Below are 15,118 nucleotides of genomic sequence, written 5' to 3'. Positions count from 1 at the left end.
TAACACCCCTAAGGATAAGGATGTATGACGGGTCCCCACCTGATGAGCAATTCCTGCTTCCGGCAATTAGATGGTTCGCAAAGAGGGCATTATGTGACATGACACAACAGTAATTCCCTACTTGTGACCCTATTTCACATGGCGTGCAAACGCCGATTGAATATCAGTGTATTCTATGGACTGGAGGGCTGTGCATCCCGAGAGATTGACCAGCTACAGTATGTTGCCACTTCACCTTTTGATTCATGGGACCCGCAAGTATTAGTATCTTTTAAGTGGATGCAGTAGGCTCTGTTTGATATAAGTGATACCCAGTAACAATTATGATATTTGCTACATACAGATAATGTTAGATGACTTGATCATAAGGGTCTATCATAACATGGTTGAATTTGATGGACTTACAGTATGTCTTTTTTCAATCATATTAACTATGTAACGTAGGACCTAGTGGGGAGGCCGATACTGGTTATTTGTTGTACTAATACTGGAATGAACTACAGTTGGTGGTCATTAGAGGGCCTGTTATCTAAGTTTATATCTCTGTTTATGTGTATTTATAACCAGTATGCATCTTTGTGCATGTTTATGATAACCATGTATTTACAACTACATGTAAGTTTGCTATGCCCTGAGGAACTTTGTTCATTCATGTGATTCAACTGTATATTTATATTCATGTAATTATGCACCGAGATTTATTTTTGATAAGTTTAATATTGTGCACTATAAAGACGGGCATGATGACGTTAGCTTTTGGGCATCTTTATGTGACTGATTGACAGAGATGATCTCCCTTATCATCGTGGCCATTCCATTTTTGAAGGTAGGGTTACCCAGATGGTAGGGTAAGATCCTTCCCTAGGCCAGTCCCACCTGCCTTATATCTAACTTTTTGAGTAGGACATGAATTTAGATTTTATAATTTTACTAATAAAGGTTACATTTTAATGGCGGTGGTTCTGTGATAATATTTAGTTATACTACTACCAAATATCTTACTCACTGACTAGTTGGAGATATGATATGGTGTGATAATTCTCTGTGGGAGACGACACAATATGCTAATCTCATGAGTTTGTCATATAGTAGCTCTGTGACATATACTACGGTACGTAAGTAAAACAGAAAAACAACTGCAAATGTTTTTAACCAAATACATATAATTGATTTATTTTTATTTTTTCAAGTGTGCTGCATATAAACTGAAGGTGTACACAGAACAATAACTCTATTTGTAGCTCTTTTATGTCATAGTCAAGTACTCCTTTGGTTCTTTGCGATAAATATTTTCTTAAGTTATCCAATATATACTGGCTTAAGCCTTATAAAACCATAGTGTGCTACCCCCTCTCCATATGCTTATTTGCTTCATTATAACAAAGCCACCTATGATATCGCCAGTCAAAACCGGACCTTCTCACTGGTTAGAGGAATGAAGTGCGAAACACAACCCTCATGTTGTGCTGTGTTGTTTAGTAAGATATATCCTCTCCATTATACGAGTATCCCAAATTATCCAAATCTGAACTTCAGCCTATATCTGACAGGGCTGGTTTTCTTCTTTGGAGGGGGAACCATAGGCTTAGGTTTGACTGGATTTGACAGAGTCTTTTTCTTTTCAGGTGCTGTAACAGTGAATGAGAACTCGGGTGGCTCTACATGTTTGATCCTAGGAAGGAAATGGGTTGATATGTGTTGCGGTTTCACTCGAGGGCTGGAACCTTTTTTGGCTTTTCCTCTTTTATTTAAAGCCACATACCATCTTCTGCCTGTCTTTTCAGTTCTGTAGGTAGCTGAGGCATAAGTGTTATAGCTGTTTTCCTGATACCTCTCCATAAATTTGCAATCATCTGTAAATTTAGGCTGCAAAATAGAAAAACAATAAACATTTTTATTTATAGTAAAGAAGAGAAAAATTTAATATATTCAACAAAAATGCTTCTAAAATTGTCAAAATGTCCATAAATAGATAGTAATATCTATTAACCCTTTGAGAACCAGTTTTACCTTAAATGGGTTGTGCACTTTGGGGGGTTTTGGTAGACATTCCCCCCTCCCCGATCCCTCTTGGTCAGACCTGCAAAGGGAAGCCTACTTAGGCCGCATTCACATCTGCGGCAAGCTGATATGGCTGCCTGATCCAGCACAAATGCTGGCTTTCAGCTGTACCCAAAAATGTTGCATGCAACGGTTTTTGTCTGGCTGAAACCTGGCATTTATGCTGGAAAACGTCAGACTCACCGCCGGACCTCATTACAGTCATTGGGGATCCGGCGGTGAACTGTAGAATCCGGCAATGCTGGCTCCACGCTCCTTCTATCCCTGGCTTTGGGTGCGCCACTGCATTCCCAGGATATTAGCTGCTGCAGCCAATCGCTGGTGGCAGCGGTAACCTGCTCCTCTTGCATCAAATGAATATTTAACATGACGCATAGGTGAAAATGAAAATAAAATTTGACACCTTGGAAAAGCAGCAGAGCAGCCAAGGTTGGGGAGTGAAGGAACAGGAAGCAGGTAAGTAGGCTTCCCTCGCAGGTCTGCCCAAAGATGCACAGCCCCTTAAGGGACCCAATACTATTCTCATCACATATATATATATATATATATATATATACATATATATATTTTAACTTGATATAGTTGTATGAGACTGTTTTCTGCAGGAACGTTTACTTTTTTCAGGTGTTTGTTTTTTTTTAGAAAATTAAAGGTTCATTTATACTGTATTACTAGTAAGGCTGTCTAAAATTGCTTTTTGCAACTTAACCACCTCAGCCCCCAGTGCTTAAACACCCTGAAAGACCAGGCCACTTTTTACACTTCTGACCTACACTACTTTCACCGTTTATTGCTCGGTCATGCAACTTACCACCCAAATGAATTTTACCTCCTTTTCTTCTCACTAATAGAGCTTTCATTTGGTGGTATTTCATTGCTGCTGACATTTTTACTTTTTTTGTTATTAATCGAAATTTAACGATTTTTTTGCAAAAAAATGACATTTTTCACTTTCAGTTGTAAAATTTTGCAAAAAAAACGAGATCCATATAGAAATTTTGCTCTAAATTTATAGTTCTACATGTCTTTGATAAAAAAAAAATGTTTGGGTAAAAAAAAAATGGTTTGGGTAAAAGTTATAGCGTTTACAAACTATGGTACAAAAATGTGAATTTCCGCTTTTTGAAGCCGCTCTGACTTTCTGAGCACCTGTCATGTTTCCTGAGGTTCTACAATGCCCAGACAGTACAAACACCCCACAAATGACCCCATTTCTGAAAGTACACACCCTAAGGTATTCGCTGATGGGCATAGTGAGTTCATAGAACTTTTTATTTTTTGTCACAAGTTAGCGGAAAATGATGATTTTTTTTTTTTTTTTTTTCTTACAAAGTCTCATATTCCACTAACTTGTGACAAAAAATAAAAAGTTCTATGAACTCACTATGCCCATCAGCGAATACCTTGGGGTCTCTTCTTTCCAAAATGGGGTCACTTGTGGGGTAGTTATACTGCCCTGGCATTCTAGGGGCCCAAATGTGTGGTAAGGAGTTTGAAATCAAATTCAGTAAAAAATGACCTGTGAAATCCGAAAGGTGCTCTTTGGAATATGGGCCCCTTTGCCCACCTAGGCTGCAAAAAAGTGTCACACATCTGGTATCTCCGTACTCAGGAGAAGGTGGGGAATGTGTTTTGGGGTGTCATTTTATATATACCCATGCTGGGTGAGAGAAATATCTTGGCAAAAGACAACTTTTCCCATTTTTTTATACAAAGTTGTCATTTGACCAAGATATTTATCTCACCCAGTATGGGTATATGTAAAAAGACACCCCAAAACACATTCCTCAACTTCTCCTGAGTACGGGGATACCAGATGTGTGACGCTTTTTTGCAGCCTAGGTGGGCAAAGGGGCCCATATTCCAAAGAGCACCTTTCGGATTTCACTCCTCATTTTTTCCTGAATTTGATTTCAAACTCCTTACCACACATTTGGGCCCCTAGAATACCAGGGCAGTATAACTACCCCACAAGTGACCCCATTTTGGAAAGAAGACACCCCAAGGTATTCCGTGAGGGGCATGGCGAGTTCCTAGAATTTTTTATTTTTTGTCACAAGTTAGTGGAAAATGATGATTTTTTTTTTTTTTTTTTTTTTTCATACAAAGTCTCATATTCCACAAACTTGTGACAAAAAATAAAAACTTCCATGAACTCACTATGCCCATCAGCGAATACCTTGGGGTCTCTTCTTTCCAAAATGGGGTCACTTGTGGGGTAGTTATACTGCCCTGGCATTCTAGGGGCCCAAATGTGTGGTAAGTAGGTAAATGACCTGTGAAATCCGAAAGGTGCTCTTTGGAATGTGGGCCCCTTTGCCCCCCTAGGCTGCAAAAAAGTGTCACACATCTGGTATCTCCGTACTCAGGAGAAGTTGAGGAATGTGTTTTGGGGTGTCTTTTTACATATACCCATGCTGGGTGAGATAAATATCTTGGTCAAATGCCAACTTTGTATAAAAAAATGGGAAAAGTTGTCTTTTGCCAAGATACTTCTCTCACCCAGCATGGGTATATGTAAAATGACACCCCAAAACACATTCCCCAACTTCTCCCGATTACGGAGATACCAGATGTGTGACACTTTTTTGCAGCCTAGGTGGGCAAAGGGGCCCATATTCAAAAGAGCACCTTTCGGATTTCAAAGGTCATTTTTTACAGAATTTGATTTCAAACTCCTTACCACACATTTGGGCCCCTAGAATGCCAGGGCAGTATAACTACCCCACAAGTGACCCCATTTTGGAAAGAAGAGACCCCAAGGTATTCGCTGATGGGCATAGTGAGTTCATGGAACTTTTTATTTTTTGTCACAAGTTAGTGGAATATGAGACTTTGTATGAAAAAAAAATAAAAAAAAAAAATAAGCATTTTCCACTAACTTGTGACAAAAAATAAAAAATTCTAGGAACTCGCCATGCCCCTCACGGAATACCTTGGGGTGTCTTCTTTCCAAAATGGGGTCACTTGTGGGGTAGTTATACTGCCCTGGCATTTTCCAGGGGCCCTAATGTGTGGTAAGTAGGTAAATGACCTGTGAAATCCTAAAGGTGCTCTTTGGAATATGGGCCCCTTTGCCCACCTAGGCTGCAAAAAAGTGTCACACATGTGGTATCGCCGTATTCAGGAGAAGTTGCGGAATGTGTTTTGGGGTGTCATTTTACATATACCCATGCTGGGTGAGAGAAATATCTTGGCAAAAGACAACTTTTCCCATTTTTTTATACAAAGTTGGCATTTGACCAAGATATTTCTCTCACCCAGCATGGGTATATGTAAAATGACACCCCAAAACACATTCCCCAACGTCTCCTGAATACGGAGATACCACATGTGTGACACTTTTTTGCAGCCTAGGTGGGCAAAGGTGCCCAAATTCCTTTTAGGAGGGCATTTTTAGACATTTGGATACCAGACTTCTTCTCACGCTTTGGGGCCCCTAGAATGCCAGGGCAGTATAAATACCCCACATGTGACCCCATTTTGGAAAGAAGACACCCCAAGGTATTCAATGAGGGGCATGGCGAGTTCATAGAAATTTTTTTTTTTTGGCACAAGTTAGCGGAAATTGATATTTTTTATTTTTTTCTCACAAAGTCTCCCGTTCCGCTAACTTGGGACAAAAATTTCAATCTTTCATGGACTCAATATGCCCCTCACGGAATACCTGGGGGTGTCTTCTTTCCGAAATGGGGTCACATGTGGGGTATTTATACTGCCCTGGCATTCTAGGGGCCCTAAAGCGTGAGAAGAAGTCTGGAATATAAATGTCTAAAAAATTTTACGCATTTGGATTCCGTGAGGGGTATGGTGAGTTCATGTGAGATTTTATTTTTTGACACAAGTTAGTGGAATATGAGACTTTGTAAGAAAAAAAAAAAAAAAATTCCGCTAACTTGGGCCAAAAAAATATCTGAATGGAGCCTTACAGAGGGGTGATCAATGACAGGGGGGTTGATCAATGACAGGGGGGTTGATCAATGACAGGGGGGTGATCAATGACAGGGGGGTGATCAATGACAGGGGGGTGATCAGGGAGTCTATATGGGGTGATAACCACAGTCATTGATCACGCCCGTGTAAGGCTTCATTCAGACGTCCGGATGCGTTTTGCGGATCCGATCCATCTATCAGTGCATCCGTAAAAATCATGCGGACATCTGAATGGAGCTTTACAGGGGGGTAATCAATGACAGGGGGGTGATCAATGACAGGGGGGTGATCAATGACAGGGGGGTGATCAGGGAGTCTATATGGGGTGATCACCACAGTCATTGATCACGCCCCTGTAAGGCTTCATTCAGACGTCCGGATGCGTTTTGCGGATCCGATCCATCTATCAGTGCATCCGTAAAAATCATGCGGACGTCTGAATGGAGCTTTACAGGGGGGTAATCAATGACAGGGGGGTGATCAGGGAGTCTATATGGGGTGATCACCACAGTCATTGATCACGCCCCTGTAAGGCTTCATTCAGACGTCCGGATGCGTTTTGCGGATCCGATCCATCTATCAGTGCATCCGTAAAAATCATGCGGACGTCTGAATGGAGCTTTACAGGGGGGTAATCAATGACAGGGGGGTAATCAATGACAGGGGGGTGATCAGGGAGTCTATATGGGGTGATCACCACAGTCATTGATCATGCCCCTGTAAGGCTTCATTCAGACGTCCGGATGCGTTTTGCGGATCCGATCCATCTATCAGTGCATCCGTAAAAATCATGCGGACATCTGAATGGAGCTTTACAGGGGGGTAATCAATGACAGGGGGGTGATCACCACAGTCATTGATCATGCCCCTGTAAGGCTTCATTCAGACGACCGGATGCGTTTTGCGGATCCGATCCATGTATCAGTGCATCCGTAAAAATCATGCGGACATCTGAATGGAGCTTTACAGGGGGGTGATCAGGGAGTCTATATGGGGTGATCACCACAGTCATTGATCATGCCCCTGTAAGGCTTCATTCAGACGTCCGGATGCGTTTTGCGGATCCGATCCATCTATCAGTGGATCCGTAAAAATCATGCGGACGTCTGAATGGAGCTTTACAGGGGGGTAATCAATGACAGGGGGGTAATCAATGACAGGGGGGTGATCAGGGAGTCTATATGGGGTGATCACCACAGTCATTGATCACGCCCCTGTAAGGCTTCATTCAGACGTCCGGATGCGTTTTGCGGATCCGATCCATCTATCAGTGGATCCGTAAAAATCATGCGGACGTCTGAATGGAGCTTTACAGGGGGTTGATCAATGACAGGGGGGTAATCAATGACAGGGGGGTGATCAGGGAGTCTATATGGGGTGATCAGGGGTGATTAGGGGTGATCAGGGGCTAATAAGGGGTTAATAAGTGACGGGGGGGGGGGTGTAGTGTAGTGTAGTGGTGCTTGGTGCTACTTTACTGAGCTACCTGTGTCCTCTGGTGGTCGATCCAAACAAAGGGGACCACCAGAGGACCAGGTAGCAGGTATATTAGACGCTGTTATAAAAACAGCGTCTAATATACCTGTTAGGGGTTAAAAAAAACACATCTCCAGCCTGCCAGCGAACGATCGCCGCTGGCAGGCTGGAGATCAACTCTCTTACCTTCCGTTCCTGTGAGCGCGCGCGCCTGTGTGCGCGCGTTCACAGGAAATCTCGCGTCTCGCGAGATGACGCGTATATGCGTGACTGTGCGCAGGGCTGCCACCTCCGGAACGCGATCCTGCGTTAGGCGGTCCGGAGGTGGTTAAACATGTAATATGTCAGGGTCCAGAGATAATAAACATCACAGAAACAAAAATGTAACTTTTACTTTACATTAAAATTACAATAACCTAAAAGGTCATAAATAACTGCAATAATAATTTTACATACAGTATGAAACATCATGGAAAATGGATGACACACTGAGGGCAAAAAATGGACTTACAGACCAAACATGGACCTTTCACGAACATTGTCACAAACGAAACACTGACTATGTTGTCATGGACGTTATCATGGACGTGTGACTGAGACCTAACTCTTTTTACTCATGATTTATAGAATTTTTCTGTGTGTCCAAATTATTAGAGATTTTGGACTTATCTACTTTCACACTAGCCTTTTTACTGGATCCGGCAGGGATCAGCAAAAACGCTTTCGTTACTGATAATACAACCGTCTGCATCCGTTATGAACAGATCTGGTTGTATTATCTTTAACATTGCCAAGACGGATCAGTCATGAACATCATTGAAAGTCAATGGAGGACGGATCCGTTTTCTATTGTCAGATTGTGTCAGAGAAAACGGATCCGTCCCACATTGCATTGTGGGTCATGACGGATCCGTCTTCCTCCGCATCCCAGATGGAAAGCAAACCGCAGCATGCGGAACGGAATGCATTTTGGAGCATTTCGTTCTGTTCAGTTACATTTTGGCCCCATTGACAATGAATGGGGACAAAACTGAAGCGTTTTTATCCGGTATTGAGACCCTATGACGGATCTCAATACCGGAAAATATTAACGCTAGTGTGAAAATAGCCTTACTCTGTTATTTTCCCTGCCCATAAGCAGAACCATTAATGCTGACAAGGGCACTCTTGTTTTTAGGTGGATAAATAATTTTATTGCAAGTGACATGCCCTTTAAGCATGTGGGTTTCTCCCCCCCCCCCCCCCCCTTACTCACCAGATGCATTTTAAATGCTTTTAGTGCATGCATCTTTAAAAGACATAACTTTTTCAGTTCGGTTATGTAAATAATTTTTGCACCCTTTTTTGATACTACATGGGGCTTTATTCTTTCGGCATTGTTATTTTTGTATTTTTTTTATTCCCCAGGAAATGTTAAAAAAGGGAAAGTCAGTTTTTCTAATATTTTTCATTTATTTATTTTTTTGACTACCACAGGATGCATTTTTAAATGATGTCCCCTTTCCATAATGTTTTTTTGATATAGGAGATGTATGGGGTATGGTCACCAGCGGAAGGGCTAGAGGCTGCAGTGTGGCATGTGGGTAGTTTTTCTTATTACTTTTTAGGGCTTGTTTACATCTGCGTTGGAGGCTCACAGATTCTGTAAAAAAAAAAAAAACATTCATGTGGACTTTATTGTCTGGTAAATAAATAGGTTTCTAAACAAAACCTGGATGGACTCCATAGTAGTTAATGCAGTCTGTTCAGCTCCATGCATGTCAGTTATGTGCCGAATTTGGCACTTCCGCTATTTTCATTGTTCTACTCTTATAACGGAGCAGAAAAAGTTACTAGCGATGATGAGAACTCACCCTTATTTCTTTTTTTATTCTTTTACTTGTTTTTTATTGCTGATTTCTCCTGTAACTAAAGCTGACATGTTAGGACCTGTTACAAGGGGAATACAGCCACCAGGGTCTTTACCAGTGTTGGACTGGGGTGCCTAGGGCCCACCAGTAAAATTTTGGGGGCCCACCGTATAGATACATTCAAATATTACCTGCTGACACAGCAGCAAGATGCTACCAGATGATTGAATATGGGGGTCCCTGCATAGAGAAGGTAGGTCCTGGGGAGAAGAGGACACTGGCAGCTTTCCTCTATACCTAGGAGTCATCTCAGCTCTGATCGTGTCTATAATAATAAACTGGGGAGTTTCTTTAATAATCTGTCAAGTAATTTATATGTACATAGGCTGGTTGAGGTGCTGTACATTGAATATATGTATGTAGTACAGTAACTCTACTGTGTTATGTGCCACTTGTGCAGGGGGTGGGAGACTAGGGGCCCACATTGCTCAGGGGCCCACCGGGTGATTCACCTGTACCCCTGTGGGCAGTCCGAGCCTGATCTTTACAATGCTATAAAGCCTTACTGCAGGGTTGATCTGGGTCTGCTAAGACCCAGCAGCTCGTGCAGACACCCAGCCCCAATCAATCGCACGATTGCTAGGATCGGATCAGGAAGAAGCAGCATTGCCATTTCCTGATCTGTATATAAAGCACTTATCGAGCACTGTGTATACAGAAATGGAGAGAGCAGGGCCAGTAAAAATCATCCCTACTTTCTATATGGAGAGCGCAGCTTTCACTAATGGCTGGCTCCCTGCTTCTGCAGCTACACGATTAGCGTGCAGCTGCTAATTGCAGAGGTAAGCACAGGCCGCCTGGACGTTTAAAGTCTGTGAGCGGTCGAAAAGCGGTTAGGCCAACTCTTGCATAGGTTTTTTCCAACCAAAAGGGAATGGGACTTGACCCCATAACTCTATGGTCCCTATAGGAATCACATAGGGTATGGTTCATATGCACTTCATAGTAATTTGGATTTGACCAATTATATCTACCTATTGGAGTCTTAGCATTAATAGCCTGGCTGTCCATCAGATCATTTATCCTACATTTGCAGATCAATTCTTACCTACTGTATTTGCCAAAACATGCCATATTAACAATTAGGTAATCTGATAAGATTTTCATGCTTATTATGCAACGGTTATGTGGTGCTAATTCACACTAGCATTAGCTTGTTTTTATTGAAAATACCAAGGCTTACACATTCTCTGAAGTGTAAGGGAATACTTTCCCTCATTTGTGATCATTAAATGAGAAAATATAGTGTGCTCTGCAGACTCATCTGTATCAGGTTTCACCTTTATGCATTGTTTGGCTTGCGGCCAAAAGACATCTGCCCTCCAGTTCTTGAGAAATGATAATGTTTGTGAGTGACAACCTTCAGGTTTTTTTTTTCATGATAACCCATGTTATGTAAAGAGATCTTTTCACACCCGACGTGTAAGAAATAGTAGAACTGTAAGGAAGTTAATGTGTGATTCTCATATAATTAACTAAGCTGCCGCATACTGTAGGTATAGCGGTATTAACCATTGCAGACACTAGTTACCATTGCAAATCTTAATGTATAAAATATCAAAGGTACCAGATGATAAAAGCATTTTAATGAAATTCTTCTTAAAATAGTTTGTTTTGTCATAGAGAAATATCTTAAAATTTATTGTAGCATTGTATATTAGTGTTTTTAGTGTTTTTTCACCATGAAGTAAGAATCAAAATAATTATATACATATTTTTGTATTTATTTTAATGCAGTTGCATATCTAAATGCATTTTTGTACAGTTAATAAATGAAGCAATATAAAGCTGACTTTACACTAGTATTACTTGTTTATAACAAATACATTTACGGTATATACAGTATCTTATTCTTCAGGTGTGAACTGATGTGAATAGGTCCACTAAGGATCCATTTTTGCACAGAAGTCAAGGAATATTGTATGCCATATCTTCAGGTCTTATAATGATAATAGGATAACACGGTGACTGATACAAACTAAGATAACGTTATGGATCTGTTTCAGGGGGCAACAGAGTGAAAATTAAAAGGTTTTTCATTTGCATTAGTTCTGCTGTGTTACTATATATTTGTCATCATTAATGTTAATGGATCAAGTGAATAGGTTAATCCTACTTCTGCTCTTAGGCTACATGCACACGACCGTATGTGTTTTGGGGTCCGCAAATTGCGGATCCGCAAAAAAAACGGATGACGTTTCGTATGGCATCCGTTTTTTTTGCGGATCCATTGTAATAATGCCTATCCTTGTCCGCAAACTAGAAAAAAATAGGACATGCACTATTTTTTTTGCGGGGCAACGGAACGGACATACTGATGCGGACAGCACACAGTGTGCTGTCCGCGTTTTTTGCAGACCCATTGAAATGAATGGGTCCGCATCCTGTCCTAAAAAAAAACAGAATGGACACGGAAACAAACAACGCTCCATGTGCATGTAGCCTAAAGATCAGCCACGTTTCCACAGACACACGGGTACTGTAAGGGTCCATTCACGCGTCCGTAAGTGTTTTGCGGATCCGCAAATTGCGGATCCGCAAAGCACTGACACCTGCAATGTGTGATCCGCAATTTACGGACCGCACATCACAGACACTATAATAGAAAATGCCTTTTCTGGTCCATAATTGCAGACAAGAATAGGACATATTCTATTTTTTTCAGGAATGGAATTGCGGATCCCGAAAAAACTGATCCCGAAAATGCGGATGCGGATCCCGGAAATGCAAATTCGCATTTGTTCCAGCACCATTGAAAGTGAATGGGTCTGCAAATTGCAGAACGAATGCAGACCCAAATTACGGATGTGTGAATGGACCCTTAAAGAAAACACATGTACAGATGTAGCAGGCGTTAAAGTAATTCCTGGCGCGTTAACACACAAGCTTATCTCACTGGCTTAGTTTAACAATGTGCAAAGCTTGTTACACTGTTCAGTTAACCAATTTATACTGTCGTTTAACGTGTTAACCCACTGATGTTGGCACTTACTAGATCTGTAAAGAGCAATTGCTGATACTTTATTATGTTATCTTATTTTATCCATCTCTGCATGTGAAGCCAGATTTGTATCTATCATGGTTAATATGCTTATTGCCCAACAACAGCTATCTTCTTTATATGTCTGTATGCTGATTATTTTAAATGTATTGTCTGAGACATTTTGATCATGCATTCTTTATCCCCATTTTATTAATATTGAAAATGTATTTTATATGATACCTGACTACATAGTGTAATAAAAATATAAGCACAATGAAGTACAATGAGAGTTCTGGGCCCATTAACAGTGAGTGCAGGGGTGGGGGTACATTACTGGGGGCAGTGGGGGGAACTTTACAGTTGTCACTATAGGGACTTTATTCGGGACAGTGTGGGGATGAATATTACTAGAGGCAGTTGGGGGACATTACTGTGGGTGCTGTAGGAACATTACTGGGGGCAATGGTGGGATATTACAATATTACAGGGGAGCACTGTGGGTACATTATTATTACTTGAGACACAATAGAGTGCATTACAATTACTGGGGGCACAATAGGAGGATGATTACTGGGGGCACTCTGGGGCATTATTATTACTGGAGGCACAATAGGGGGTGTTATTAATACTAGGGGCACTGTGGGAGCACAATTTTTACTGTGGCACCATAGGGGTTATTTTTTTTATTACCGGGGTCACTAAGGGTCAACCAGAGTATTGTTATTGCTAGGGAACACTGTATGGGACATTTTAACTACTGGGGCCACTATAAGGGGAAATATTAACTACTAAAACACTATAGGGGTCATTACAGGGGGAATTATAACTACAGGGGCACTATAGGGGAGCATTAGACAGTCACCAATGGAGATCCTATAGGTGACATTAAAACTATTGGGGACACTATAAAGGTGGAAAAATACTACTGGGGCACTATAGGGGAGTATTACACAGTAACTACTGGAGGCACTAAAGGGGGGTATTATTAATACTATAGAGAGTCTTATTACTGCTAGGTTCACTATGGTGGACATTATTATTGGGCACAATATAAAGGGCATTAGCACTAACAGGGGCACTCATGGGAGCAGTATCATTATTGGGGGCATTGTAGGGGGCAGTATTACTAATAAGTGCACTCTGGGAGAGAATTAAGGCTATTGGTAGGACTTTTATATTACTATAGGGCAGGCATGCTCAACCTGCGGCACTACAGCTGTTGTAAAACTACAACTCCCACAATGCCCTGCTGTAGGCTGATAGCTGTAGGCTGTTCAGGCTGGGAGTTGTAGTTTTGCAACAGCTGGAGGGCCGCAGGTTGAGCATGCCTGCTATAGGGGGACTAATCCGGTTATAAAAATATCCCTTTTTGGGGTAAGATGCCTGTAGTGTTTATACACATATGTGGTTTCGAAAGAAGCAAAGGCTTGTTTTTAAGAAGTGCTCAAAAAATGATCCCTTTTTGGGCAGTAGCAACAGTTTTAATGTTACGTTAAAGAAAATTGATTTTGTCCTGAAAGTGAAGAAGCAATGAATTTTTCCAAAAGCTGTCAAACAATTATCTATTTTCTTTGGGAATAGTTTCAGGTTTGTTATACTGTGCAGGGTAGGGTTCCCTGCAAAAGCAGAAAAAATTTCAAACAAGGCAGGAGATCTATAGCTCTGTAGGAGTAGTAATAGTGGACATAATAATCCATTTGCAACTGTGGCCGGCTACTATTACTAGTGGACAGCTGCTGCTCCTGCTTGCACTACAGCCACCAACATTCTCACTGGTAGATGATGTGGTGCAGATGATTCAGCTTACAATGCCCCATCCATTGCCACTCTTTTACCATTTTATTTTGAACCAAATATCAACAAAAATAACCAGAAGTCAATTACACAGAGTCCAGTACCCTATAAATGTGACTATGTAGGGTCAGTAACTGTGATGCAGACTAAAATGGCAGGCACCACAGTATCAGTAAAACTGTAAATGTTCTGTTGTGACTATAGGTTATGAAGATTGGTGTGATTGTCATTAATAATAAATTGAGTTGTATAACCCTATGCAACACTGACTAACATCATGGATGAAATAGACTTCCTGAGGCAGTATGACTGTCTGTAACTGGGAATTATGTGTTGAGGTGATTCACATGAATAATGACTTGCGTATTGTCCTTAAATGCAGCAGCTCTCAGTAAAATGGCTGTCAGCCTGCTTAAGCTACTCAATGACACAGTGACTTCTATCCTGTCTCTAAAACCTCTCTCTGTCAATAAGTTATAGTTTATAACTAGGTATTGTCTTCTCTTCACTGTGAAATAACCTATCTGATCTTACAGGTGTTATCCAACCCCTATAATGACCCCCTCAATGCCCAGACCCCTAGTATACAATATACTACATGCTCCCCGGCACCCTTGTCGCTCCGGATCCCTGCACAGCTGCCACTGCCTCCCTAGCATCGTGGAGATTCAGCCGTGCGGGGATCCGGAGTGACGCGGATGCCAGGGAACAGGTAAGTACATTGTATTTATATAATTATATGTTTTGGATATGGTTTGGATAACCCCTTTAAATTAGCTGTATTCTTTTTGTTAACATATCTGTCCTCCAGTCTACAAGCCGAGAAAACATGGCACTGATATCTGGGCTCATGCATACGACCGTTGGCTGTTTGCAGATCTGCAAAACACGGATACCAGCCCTGTGCATTCTGCATTTTGCAGAACTGAATGGCACACCTCTAATAGAACAATCCTATCCT

At 41.3% G+C, this 15,118-nt stretch overlaps 1 protein-coding gene across 1 annotated transcript in view; it reads right to left on the bottom strand.

Moving 5' to 3' along the window:
• Positions 1-1,077: 1,077 nt before the first annotated feature.
• Positions 1,078-15,118, bottom strand: part of FGF5 (fibroblast growth factor 5) — a 100,971-nt gene continuing 86,930 nt past the window's right edge. The window contains exon 3 of the mRNA XM_040420448.1: positions 1,078-1,866. Within this exon, the coding sequence (XP_040276382.1) occupies positions 1,516-1,866 (351 nt within the window). The 3' untranslated portion in view covers positions 1,078-1,515. The remainder of the gene's footprint in view (positions 1,867-15,118) is intronic.

The sequence above is a fragment of the Bufo bufo genome, chromosome 2 (assembly GCF_905171765.1).
Source record: "Bufo bufo chromosome 2, aBufBuf1.1, whole genome shotgun sequence".
Lineage (NCBI taxonomy): Eukaryota > Metazoa > Chordata > Amphibia > Anura > Bufonidae > Bufo > Bufo bufo.
Note: the sequence above shows the minus strand (reverse complement) of the source record. Positions and strands in the feature narration are given on the sequence as shown.